Source organism: Lissotriton helveticus, chromosome 3_1 (assembly GCF_964261635.1).
Source record: "Lissotriton helveticus chromosome 3_1, aLisHel1.1, whole genome shotgun sequence".
Taxonomy (NCBI): Eukaryota; Metazoa; Chordata; class Amphibia; order Caudata; family Salamandridae; genus Lissotriton; species Lissotriton helveticus.
The window spans coordinates 981089540-981102536 of NC_136061.1; the positions used below are offsets into that span (position 1 = coordinate 981089540).

At 50.2% G+C, this 12997-nt stretch overlaps 1 protein-coding gene across 6 annotated transcripts in view; it reads right to left on the reverse strand.

Moving 5' to 3' along the window:
• Positions 1-12997, reverse strand: part of PCNT (pericentrin) — a 1333356-nt gene that overhangs the window by 625241 nt on the left and 695118 nt on the right. For all 6 annotated transcript variants that reach the window (XM_078681435.1, XM_078681433.1, XM_078681434.1 and 3 more), the window contains one exon: positions 4119-4289. In XM_078681435.1, coding sequence (XP_078537561.1) covers positions 4119-4289 — 171 coding nt within the window. The remainder of the gene's footprint in view (positions 1-4118; positions 4290-12997) is intronic.

Consider the following 12997-nt stretch of genomic DNA (forward strand, 5'->3'; position numbering starts at 1 on the left):
TTAGTATATGGTTTTCTTCGCCCCTACGGCCTAACCGTAAATTGTGCAAATTAACGTATTCTGACTAAGTATCTTGTAATGTGCTTTGGCCTCTGACCTCATAAAGAGTTCAGAGGAGTGTATTAGTAAATAAATACATATATATTTTATATATATCCTGTGTGGTGTCCTTTCATTTGGTATTCAAGGGGTTACATATGGTAAAACAACTGGCTTTACACGCCCTCAAGAGTCTTTTAGCCTAAGACTGTTCTGTCCACGCTACCACTAGGATAGCTGGTCTATAAGGTTGACTTGCAACCATCACCATAAGGGTTGTTTGGACTGGTGCAAGGTGCTCACTACAATAGTGAACATCATATACCAGGCCAACTTCTTACAGCTGGCGTGAGAAAAATGTCCATTACTGGTTTCAGCAGGCCCGGTACCAGAGGCAGTAATGGGCGAGAGGAGGCCCTCTGATTCAGCGTTTCAAAAATGACTGAAGAGGTACTCTGCTGAAAGGCATGGGGATGTTGAGTTTGGACGCCCCCCTAGCCACGTCCTGGAACGTGCTTACATCATCCACCGGAGATATCCTTGACGGTGGGCTATCCGTAAGAGTGGGCGAATAGTCCCTCTTTGAGGAGGTGGAATAAGTAAGGGAGCTGTGCCGCCTTCTGCTGCGAAATCTTGACCTTCCCCTAGGTGCTGGCGCAGGGGAGCGAGATTTTGACCTTCCCCTAGGTGCTGGTACAGGGGAAGTACGCGCTCTTCCTCTTGAAGGTGACAGATCTGCTTCCTGAGCTAGACGAGCTAGTGGAGACCTGTGAGCCGGGCTGGGTTCTCTTCTAGCCTCCCTAGTACCTGTACGATTCACCCAATGGTACAGGGGTTGCAACCATCTGGGAGAGAGGTGGACAGATGTATGCCTCTGTGCTCTACCTGAGGAACGTATTGGAGACTTCTCCACTTCCTGACGAGCTTCTGCAGCATGATGGGAATCAGAGTGCGAACCCTGGCTGCTTGAAGAAGAGATCACCACCTCTGGAGTACTGGAGATGGACCGGTGCGAACCTGCTCTCAACGAAGATGAAGGAGACAGAGAGGCTTGCTGGGGCTAACACAGACGGAGACCTCTGTCTCGACGTCGCTTGCGAAGTGGATCTTTGCTTCGACGCCGCTCTGGAATGTGTGCCCTAGTGTTGATCGTTGGGACGGAGATCTGTGTCTCAACGTCGACTCCGATCTTCTATCCTTCGAAGGAGTACTGTGCCTCAACATCGACTGCTGCGCGAACGCGGAGGACTGCGCCTCAACCTCGATCTCGCTGACGGAGACTCCTGCCTCGACGTCGACCGTGCTCTTTTCGACGGAGACACTTGCCTCGACGTCGATCTTGGATGCTTCGACTTAGGGCTGTGCCTTAACGTCGAACGTCTACACTTTGAAGGAGGGCTGCGCCGCGACGTCAAGCTTCGTTCCTTCGACAGAGGGCTGCGCTCCTTCAACGGAGGGCTTCGCCTCGACGTCGAGCTTCGGTCCTTCGACGGAGGGCTGCGCCTCGACGTCGACAATGGAACCGATGGAGACTGGGGCCTCGACGTAGAGTGTCTTGCTGGCGTCGACGGAGGGCCCTGCATCAACGATAGAATATCCGACGTTCTCGGTCTCGACGGAGATCTGCACTGAGACCTCGATGGGGACTTCGGTTTCGACGTCGAAGTATATGACTTGCGTCTCGGCTTCGATGATCTGTGTCTCAACGTCGATCGTCGCTGAAGAGTCGACGGCGGAGGATCTTCTCTCGACGCCAGATGCTGTTCCAACGCCTTGGAAGTTTAAGAGCGGCACTCCTGCGCCCAATCCCGCCGCTGGAGCTTTCGACGTCGAGCCCGACGCCGATGGGGAACATACCGGGACCTTGCTCCTCGAAGTCAACGCCCTTTTCTTCGACTTCATAGGATACCTACCTCTTCCTGAGAGGCCATAGATCCTGATTCTCTCCCTGTCTTTGAGAGTTCTTTTAGACAGCTTCCTGTAGTGTGGACATGAGAAGGGAGAGTGGGAATCAGGCAGACACAGAATACACACCTCATGTGTATCTGTCTTGGCCTTCTTGCCACAGGCAGGGCAAGGGTCGAATAAAGAAGGCATTTTTGACAGAAAAAATAGCTTCTGCCCAAAAAAATGGGAAAACCCAAAAAAAGTAGAGAATTTTTGATTGAAAAGCCAAAAAAAAGTAGAGAGCTGTAAATACAGGGTCCTGACAGAAGGAGCCGGAAAGAACAACTGACCCAATTGTCACGCCTGAGGCATGATGGGAAGCTAGGGGTCATGGCTGCCTTAAAGGCACGGTGCCAGTTTTTGTTGAAAATGCTTTCATTTTCCATGCTATTGTTTTGCAATGCAGCCTGTAGTCTAACAATGTCTGCTTATGTGCAGGTTTTACCCTTTAGTGTTTTTACTCATTAAAAGACAGAGTTCAAGTGCTAATTGCCCTCCTGTGTCTTTTATGTATTGGCAAATGCAATTCTTATGTGTGCAACTACATTGTTTAGCCTCCATTTGGGGGCTGCATTAGTATGGGGAATATATATATATATATATATATATATATATATATATATATACACACACACACACACACACACACACACACACACACATATATATATATATATATATATATATATACACACATACATACATACATATATCTGTACATATATGGTTTCCATATATAATTTTTTTATTATTTCCAGGCTCCCCGCACATGGGCGGGAATATTCAGTGCTTATGACTATTGATGAGGATCCCCAGGAAGAGAAGTGTTGGAGGTAAGTCCGCGACCTCCCTCTCAACCTGGACTTTGAGGGGCGCGGAGCTGACTGCCGGGCCACCAGAAGCTTTTGGAACCGCTCCCGCAAAGACTTCGAGGCCATGGCGTAACGGTCGGAGCAAGACTTCAGGTCGTAGTCGCGCTTCAGGCACCAGAGGCACACTAGATGTGGGTCCGTCACCGAAATCAGCTTGTGGCAGAAGCCACAAGGCTTGAAGCCAGTCCGCTGGTGTGATATCCCTGCGTGCAGCATGAGTCACACAACTCGAAAAGAAGTTGACAAAAAGTCGAAAAATAGTTAGTCAAAAAGTAACTAAGGTACTGCTCTCTCGGGAACTGCGCTGGCCAGCGCAGATAAAAAAGAACTGACGTCAGCACGCAGGGGCTGCATCTAGGTAGATACCGCAATGTCATCCCAGCGATCACGACAGCGACACTGGAATCGACCAATCCACCCACCGACGTGCAAGGGTATTGCTACGAAAAAATTTCTCCGGATCCAGTCCGACACCTGTGGGTAATTCAAAGGTAAGGAATCTATAATGAATAGTCTCTTTCAGATATGTCTAACGAAGGCATTGGAAGTCTCCCGACAAGAATAGAGTTACCACAGTAAAATGGGTATACATTTTCTTGGAAACAACAGCAGATAAAGCTCATCTAGAGTACCAAGGGTCAATAATCATATATTAGATTTTTAAGCTATGTTGCAGAGAGGTGCACATACATGCCATGCAACACAAATGCTTACAGTTTACTGAATGGGTTACATGACTGCTAGCTGCTGGTTTCTGAGAATTAAAGTTAATATGTGCACTCGCACTCTAAATTGTTTATAAAGTACTAATGTATTATTACATTTTAAACATATTACTCAACTTTTTGCGAGATTTTGGGTGTGCAATATCATTTGCACACAAACATTTAACTAGACTAAAATAAGATTGAATTATGCAAGCAAAGAGACAACCAGACTGTTTTTAGCACACTAACTGTTAATAAAGGACAATGCTTGTTTACTTTATTTGCATCCCACACCACCCTTGAACATTTGAAATAAAAGGTAATAAGAAATATGTGAAAGTCATTGACTAATCTAGACAGCCTTTCTGTGATAAGTTCCATTTCAAGACGAGAATGAAATGGTACACCAATAATTTCAATTTACAAGGCCACAGCAAGTAAAATCACCTTTTACAGAAATGGAAGAAAATACAGCGAGTACAAGGAATACCCCACTGGACAATGATACTTCAATAGATCTATTTGGTGGTGTACTTTTTCCCAGATTCATTACCTGCTTATCAGCAGGACGCTTCAGCTCATTCTGCAATCTCAGAAGCTGCTCATTCAAGTGATCTATCTCTTGATTTTTTTCTTCAAGCAAAAGATGAGGTAACTGCAGAAGGGGCGATGCATTTCCGTCAGAATCTAAACAAAAGCGTCCACGTAGGCTGATGAGATCATCCTGCAGAATAAAAACAATCTTGGTGAATGGCACCACAATTTCCAGACTAGGGAACGTTTACTGCTACAGGTACTGACAATTTACTTACATTCAGTAATACTCTTTCTGGTGAATACGCCTATCCATATCAGGCAGTCTATCATTTTCTAATCCTTCCAGAGACGAAGTCTAGACTCTAAGAGCTCTGACATGCTACACTGATCACACCAGGGTCGGGTGTGTTAGAATGGTTGAGGAGCAGGGAAAACTTTAGTGTATGTTCAGCACTGTGCTCCCCTTCGCATTGAGTACTTTGGAGACGGTCTCTAAATAGCGTAAAAGGACGTCTCCAACGTAAGCCATTGCTTGGCTTACTGTGTTCTGACGTGACCACGCCCCCTATCCTGCTTCCTGGTGTTTCCCGCGAGGAAGGCTTGTTTTGTTGCGGAATCTTCCGCTCGCTCTAAACTGTTTTGTGGACCTTCCCTTCTTAGAGCGTGCTGCTGTTCTGCTCTACCTCAGCCTTGGAGCTGGACGGTGCACTTCCTTCCCTTCCTCGAGCGTGCTGCTGTTAGGTTCTATCACAGCCCCTGGAGCCGGACGGCACACCTCCTGAGTGTGTGTCTGCTCCGCTCCCGTAGTTCCTTCCCGGGAGCTGGCCGGAACACCTCAGTTCCCTCCCCTTCTGTTTGGAAGTTTGTCTTTTCCTCTCCAACAGCCCTCAGAGCCTGACGGAGCCTCTGATTCTGTTTTCTTGAGTGTGCGGTCGTTTTGCTCCTATTAATCTCTTGGAGCCGGACGTCTCACCTCCACCTGCATCCTCCACCATATTTTCCCCCTGGTATGAGTGCTGTATGAGATTACCCTTCTCTAATCAGTCCCTTATAGGAATTTTACACTACCAAAGACATCGTCTACTCTTGACTCCATCTTTGTGGAACTCCTACTCAAGACCATTGGGGACTACTTTGGGGTAAGTGAAGCATATGAACTGAACATACGTTAATGTTAAGAGAGTATAGTGTATTTACCCATTCTTGTTTACCACACACATTATTTGTTTGCAGTACTGGTTTCTCCTGGCAGCTCATTACCAACAGCTCGACCATCAACATATGGGGAGAGTGGTGGACACTCCTTGGTTTATTCCCACATACTTTTAGGGTACAGCCTTCTGTGAGTGTGTTTCAAATTGCATTCTGGGTGCTGTTCTCTGGAAGTTCGGGGTACTTTCCTCTTCGCTCCTGTAGAATCTGGCATATACTCGGCTCGCCCGACAGGATGCACGATCAACTCTTCATTGGGTTCTCTGGGACAAAGAAGGGTAGGCCAGTGATGAAAAGGACCACCTCCAGATTGATTCTCCTTTCTAATAAAAATCTGCTACACATTGGCCAAGAAACAGCCTCTGGAAGGCCTGCAGGCTCACTGGACAAGAGCTGCAGTGTACAGTGCCTGTCTAGGACATCTAACAGACTGCTATATGGGTATCATGCTATACGTTCACAAAGTACTGTTGCTTGCATGGCCAGGTATGGGAGGTCATTTTGCTTGTTCGGTCTTCTAGGATTTTCTGGTCTAAGACATTCCATAGACCAACCACCAGGGAAGTACTGCTCTGGTACGTATTGACAAGGTGAGGAATCTGCGGTTAGAAATAACCATCAAAAGAACAAATTAGTTACTTAACTTTGGTAACTTTTTTTACTGGTGAATTCAGCAACTAGAGATTCTTCACAGACCCAACCTACTTCTTGCTGTATGAAATGGATTCCCTTGGTCCAGATGAAATGGATCCCATTTAGAGATCTGCACACTGACGTAAGCTCCGCGTCCAACAGCACAGACAGATATAAAAAATAAACTGACATTGACATACAGAGGTGGGGTTTATATGTGCCCCTAACATCACTTCACAAGATAGACCTGGTCCGACAAGAAGCCGTATGATGCCACCTACCAGTGGGCGAGGGAATTGCAGAGAAACATCTCTAATCCAGTGTGGCGTCTTGGAGTAACACATGGTTTTCTAAATTAGTCAACAATTTTAAACAAATGAACACATTTGTTTCACTTATTTTGATATGCCATTATCTCGGCATCGTCAGAAATCTTTTAGTTGCCCATTACTTGATCCTCTTTGTGCTATATGCTTGAATCTACACAGCATTTTACATATTTTTTTGCCATGGTTTTGTCCAAAACAAAATTGACTGCAAAACAAGGAAATTAATAAGTATAAAGGATGATCATTTGACCACAGAACAATACAATCTTCCAGATCTTGTATCCAGAGTGGCCTGCAGACTTGATTGACTGGCTGGTATTTTCTTTGATTTTTCATAACTGATCTTCTGTCTCAGATTGAAAGTAATCTGAGGTTGTGGGGGGCACTAGCAATCCAGGAGCAAGATGGCTGCGCCTTAGTGCAGCTCTGCTGGTCGAGCTATCAATCCGTCTAAAATCCGACAAAATCGTCGCCATCCACGGCTGAAAATTACGGCTGCCTGTTCTCACACTGATGAGGAGTGCTCCACTGCTGAAATTCCTGAAATCGGCTGCCTCTAGCACCCAATGCCCGACATGGAACCGTGGCGCCGCGTTGCAAGTAAGATGGCGGCCTCTATGTTGGTGGACTGTTAACCCCATGAGTGTGGACTGCCCCCCCCTGGTAAGCGGTTAGCTGGGAGCCGCTATCAGCTATTTAGGTGCCTGAAACTTGACAAGTAGAGGCAGACTGAAATCGGCTGTCTTTAGCCCCTTGTGCCCGACACTGAACAGCCGTGCCGCATTGCAAGTAAAATGGCGGCCCCCGGGTCGGTGTACTATTGATTCCCGGTGCCGCGAACTACGCTCCTTGTAAGCGGTAAGCTGGAAGCCGCTATTTGCTGTTTTTCCGCCGTCGCTTGATGATTGACGAGATAACTCGCGGAGCGACTCACCTGGGAGGCGACGGGAAGATCATCTGCCTTGTGAATCCGACTTTGAGGTGAGGTTCCCGCTGGCTGCCCTGGTGCTGAGCTCCGCGTCTGAGATCTGAAGGAACTGTGCAGCCCTCGCTGGAGCTGCGACGCTGCGGTTGTGCAGGGCGCCGTTTGCGGTGTGTCGCTCCAGCTGTGCGCCCCGAGCCTGGAGGTGCTGCCCTGAAGCCTCAGCTTGGATCGCCTCAGCTATTGCGGCAGAGTCATTTTGAAGTCCACTGCGGGAAACCGGGCAGCCTGGAGCGGGCCAGGTGCATCTCCATGAACAGAGCGCCCGATCACAGGCAACATTGGTGAGTGGCACGATCTACATCTCCTGGCACCCTGCGACGCAGTACATATAACTGGGGTTCTTGTGGCCTACATTACCTGTGGAACCTGGGAGTGGCGCCAAGATCCAAACAGCTCCTGCGACCTACGAGGCAATAGAGGGAGTAGTGCACCGCATTTCGGGCCTGTAAAGGGTGGGGACTGCCACTACGGCAGGAATTATAGCCCCCACAGAACACTACAGTGCCTAACAACTTATCGCCTCTAGCTGGTAACCGCCTTCATTTTTTGAGATCCTAGCTACCCCAAGTTTTGCCTAGAACCACCACCTACCGCCTTGCTTTCCTCCCAGTGCCACTGCTTACAACGTGAGCAACCCCACCAATACATTCGCAATTTGCAGCTTTTCTGTGGCGGGTAAGGGTGTTCTGGGCGTATGGTCTCTCCTGGACATCACGTCCGGTACCTGGACTCGGCACGAACACTGCTTTCGCTATCAACGCAGTCTTGCGATCATACACGGCGGCATCCCTAGTATCGACATGGGGCGCACAGACAAACAGCAGAGTAAGCTACAGTTTGAAGCCAAAAAGTATACCAAAACCTCCACGCCCACTGCATCTGACTCGGAGCAAGACACAGAACATTGTACAACCACAAAACTGAAACGTATGATGCTCAGCATGCAGCAAAGCCTGCAAACTATCGACGTCAAGATCGACAATCTCAATCTCCACCTGGACACCATGGCTTCGAAAATAGACAAGCACGGCACACAAATTGCGCAGGTGGAGAAGTGCATCTCGGCCACAGAAGTCCGGGTGGAGGTGGCAGGGACCTCATGTGCTGCCATGGACAAAATATTAGAGGTCATCAAGGCCAAAACCGAGGACATAGAAGCCCGGTCCTGTAGAAATAGCCTCCGTATTCTGGGGATCTCCGAAACTACCAACACCGGGCCCATGGAGACGTATACTGAAACGCTGCTCACGACGAAGCTGCTGGGAGCCGAACACTTTTTGAAAGTGCTTATAGTCGAATGGGCTCATGGATCCCTCGCTGCCAAACCTATTCCTGGAGCCCCACCGCGGCCAATAATTGCCAGACTCGTGAACTATAGGAACAGGGACACTTCACTCCGTCTGGCTAGGGAAAAACGGAAGCTTGACTACCAAGGGATGAAAATAGAGCTGTTCCCTGACTTCACCGTCGTAGTACAGCAAGCTTGTAGAGAGTTTCAAGCTGTAAAGAAAAAACTGCAATCTCTTCACATTCCCTACGCTATGCTCTATCCTGCCCACCTGCGGATACAACATGATGGGAAGGCACAAATCTTCACGATGCCGAAGGTAGCGCTACTATACACCAGACGGCTGGAACAGCAGGAAACACTGCGCAAGAAGAGTGGCCTCTCAGACTCTGAAGGATGAGCATGTGAGACAAAGCTGACTCTGTTTCTGAATGTTCTACTGCCTGAATTCCTTGATGGCTTATTGTGTGTAGTTTATTTATCTGGCTTTTTGATATAGGACTCATGCTTGAACTGTAACGGATAGCTATTTCAGTTTTCACACAAGCTATGCTCTGTATGTTGCATTTAAAGTATGCTGGCTCAGCCACCTGTTCTGTAATGTACTCCGCACCCATTGTTGCGTTAGCACTAGGTAGTTACTGGTATTACTCCCCCTTTACGAATGGCCATGAGTTGGTTAGCCATGCTCAGGTTAGCTCGACTCAACCCGCGTACGCGGGGGCCAAGGGCTACTAGCGACACACAAAATGGCAATTCCCCGCAAAGTTATGTTTATGTGTTGGGGCCAATTTGGCGCCCTTGTTGGGGTACTGTAGTCCTTTATTCTTGGCATGCTATGCATTGTGGAATCACAACAGTTTTCTTTTTGTTCTGTTTACAAGGGGATCTATTCGCGGTTAGGTACAAGAACCGCTATGGGAGGGAGGGGTGGTTGGGGAACTCTGTTTCAGTATAATGGCATTGTACAAGATACTTCAACGAGTACTGGAATGTATGTCACAGGTAGATTCAACTGTGTTGCAATTTTATACCTCAGTCTTTCCGGACATGGTCGACCTAAAGCACAAGTTACTACTTGTGTAACGATATATCTGTAAGAGACATTAGTTAGTATTAGATTCCTTACCTTAGAATATCCCCAGGCGTCAGACTGGATCTGGAAATTTTTGCGTAGCAGTACCCTTGCGCGTCGGTAGGCGTCGTCTGCAGCTCCGCGTCCGTCGTGGGCGCCGTGATGACGTCGTCGGAGTACTTAGACGCCGCCTCCGCGTGCTGACGTCAGTTCTTAGACACAGCTTTTCCGCGACAGAAACGCAGAGCCATGTTAAAAACCAACACTGGTGCCATTGAAACTAGGGCCCTGAAGGGGACAACCCTAACCCTAGATATTGGTTCGCAGAACGGGGAGGATGGGTGGGTCGGTAAGGAATCTAATACTAACTAATGTCTCTTACAGATATATTGTTACACAAGTAGTAACTTGTGCATCTGAAAGAGACACGTTAGTATTAGATTCCTTACCTTAGAATAGATACCCCAGCAATACCAACCCCGGTGGTGGGTCTGCGAACCAATAATCACACCAGAAAGTCCTGGAGGACGGAACGGCCAAAGAAGCCATCCCTCCGGACTTGGCTGTCCAGGCAGTAGTGTCTTGCAAACGTGTGCAGCGATGCCCACGTAGCTGCCTGACAGATGTCTCGTAAGGGCACACCCCTGCCCAGGGCAGTGGTAGTCGCCGTCGCTCGGGTAGAATGAGCCCGCAGTCCAACCGGGGGCTCCTTCCTAGCCAAGGAGTAGCATGCCTGGATACACAGGATGATCCACCGGGAGATGGTCCTCTTGTGCACCGCCTTCCCCTTCTTAGCGCCCACGTAACCAACAAAGAGTTGGTCATCCACCCAGAACTGGCGTGTGCGATCCAAGTAGAATGAGAGGGCACGTTTTGGGTCCAGACGGTGGAGCCGCTCTTCCTCTTTAGAGGGATGCGGTGGCAGGAAGAAGGTTGGCAAGGTGATAGACTGCCCGATGTGAAAGGCCGTGACAACCTTGGGCAGGAAAGAAGGTTTGGTACGAAGCACCACTTTGTCCGGATGGACGGAAAGGAAGGGTGGAGTACAAGAAAGAGCCTGGAGCTCACTCACTCTCCTGGCAGAGGTGATGGCAACCAGGAAAGCAGTCTTCAAAGTCAGAAGGCGAAGAGGACAGTTGTGAAGCGGCTCAAAGGGAGCGCACATCAGAAATGTCAAAACCAGGTTCAAGTCCCACTGAGGCATCACAAACGGAACAGGAGGAAACGTGTGAGTGATGCCCTTAAGAAATCTGTTTACGATAGGGGACTTGAACAAAGAAGGCTGATCAGGTAGCCTGAGAAAGGCTGAAAGGGCAGAAAGGTAGCCCTTGATAGTGCCCAGAGCAGAGCCCTGCTGGGCAAGAGAAAGAAGTAAGAGAAGAACCTCAGAAAGAGGGGCAGAAAGAGGATCCACAGCCTTTGCTGTGCACCATGCCACAAATCTGTTCCACCTGCAGGCATATACCGACTTTGTGGAGGGACGCCTGGCTGCCAGAATGATGTTACAGACTTCAGGAGGAAAGTCAAATGGCCTCAACTGTCGCCGCTCAATCTCCAAGCATGGAGGTGGAGGCTGGACAGGTTCGGGTGGAGGACCGTCCCCTGCTGCTGCGACAGAAGGTCCTCCTGAAGAGGCAGACGAACCGGGGGATCGACTGAAACTGAGTAGCTCTGGATACCAGTACCTTTGAGCCCAGTCTGGAGCCACAAGGATGACTTGGGCCCGGTCGCGCTTGATCTTCTTCAGCACCCTGGGTAGAAGTGGTATAGGCGGAAAGGCGTACAACAGACCGCAACTCCACTCGCGACGAATAGCGTCTCCGAGCGAGTGCCGCCTTGGAAATTCCAACGCGCAGAACTGATGACATTGCGCGTTCTCTTCGGTGGCGAATAGATCTAACCAAGGCTCTCCCCATCGCTGAAAGAGGCCTTGCGCCACGTCCGAGTTCAGACGCCATTCGTGATCCATCAGGCACCGACGGCTGAGCTCGTCCGCCCTGGCGTTCAGAGAACCTGCCAGGTGTTGAGCCACCAGGGTCACGCCCTGGCATTCCAGCCATTGCCAAAGGCGAAGAGCCTCTTGACAAAGGATCCACGACCCCACCCGCCTTGTTTGTTGCAGTACCACATGGCGGTGGTGTTGTCCGTGAACACCTGCACTATACTCCCCCGGACAGAGGGGAGGAATGCCTTCAGTGCCAGACGAATCGCCCTGAGCTCCAACAGGTTGATGTGGAGCCGGGTCTCCGCCGGAGACCAGAGGCCTCTGATCTCCGCCTCTCCCATGTGGCCTCCCCAGCCCTGGAGGGACGCGTCCGTCACAACTACGTGCTCCGGTTGGGGAAGGGAGAGGGATCTGCCGCTGACCCAATCGTGGTCCGTAAGCCACCACTGCAGCTGTCTCGCAGTGCCCTCCGAGATCAGGACGTGGCCGGATAGGTTGCCCTGATGCTGGGCCCACTGAAACTTCAGGTCCCACTGCAGAGCCCGCATCCGCCACCTGGCGTGATGCACCAGTAGGATGCAGGAGGCCATCAGCCCCAGAAGCCGCAGCGTCAACCTGACCGAAACCCGGGATAACGGCTGAAAGATGGGAATCAGAGCCTGAATATCCCGGACCCGCTGTTCGGGCGGATAAACCCGAAACCGCGCTGAGTCCAGAACCGCTCCGATGAAGAGGAGCTTCTGAGAGGGACACAGGTGTGACTTCGGCACATTGATGGAGAACCCCAGCTGGTGCAGGAGGTCTGCCGTCGTCTGGAGGTGGCTGACGACTGTCTGGGGCGAGCCCGCCTTCAACAACCAGTCGTCGAGGTAGGGGAAGACTGAAACCCCTAACCTGCGCAGATGAGCTGCGACCACCGCCATCACCTTCGTGAACACCTGTGGGGTGCTGGTAAGGCCGAAGGGGAGCACGGTAAACTGAAAGTGCTCGTGGCCCACCATGAACCGCAGGTAGCGCCGGTGGGCAGGCAGGACGGGGATATGAAAGTAAGCGTCCTGCAAGTCCAACGCTACCATCCAGTCTCCTGGGTCCAGGGCAGCCAGGACCTGAGCCAGTGTCAGCATCTTGAACTTCTCCTTCCAGAGGAAGCCGTTGACGTCCCGTAGGTCCAAGATAGGGCGTAGGCCCCCTTTGCCCTTCTTGGGTACCAGAAAGTAGTGGGAGTAACAACCACACCCTACTTCTGGCCCAGGAACGCGCTCGATGGCCCCCTTGGGCAAGAGGGCCGTAACTTCCTCCTGCAGAAGTCGCAAGTGATCCCCCGATACACGGTGGTTCTGCGGTGGCATGGCTGGAGGAGTCGCCTCGAAGGGGAGGGAGTAGCCCCTTCGGACGATTTGCAACACCCACCTGTCCGAAGTGACGGTG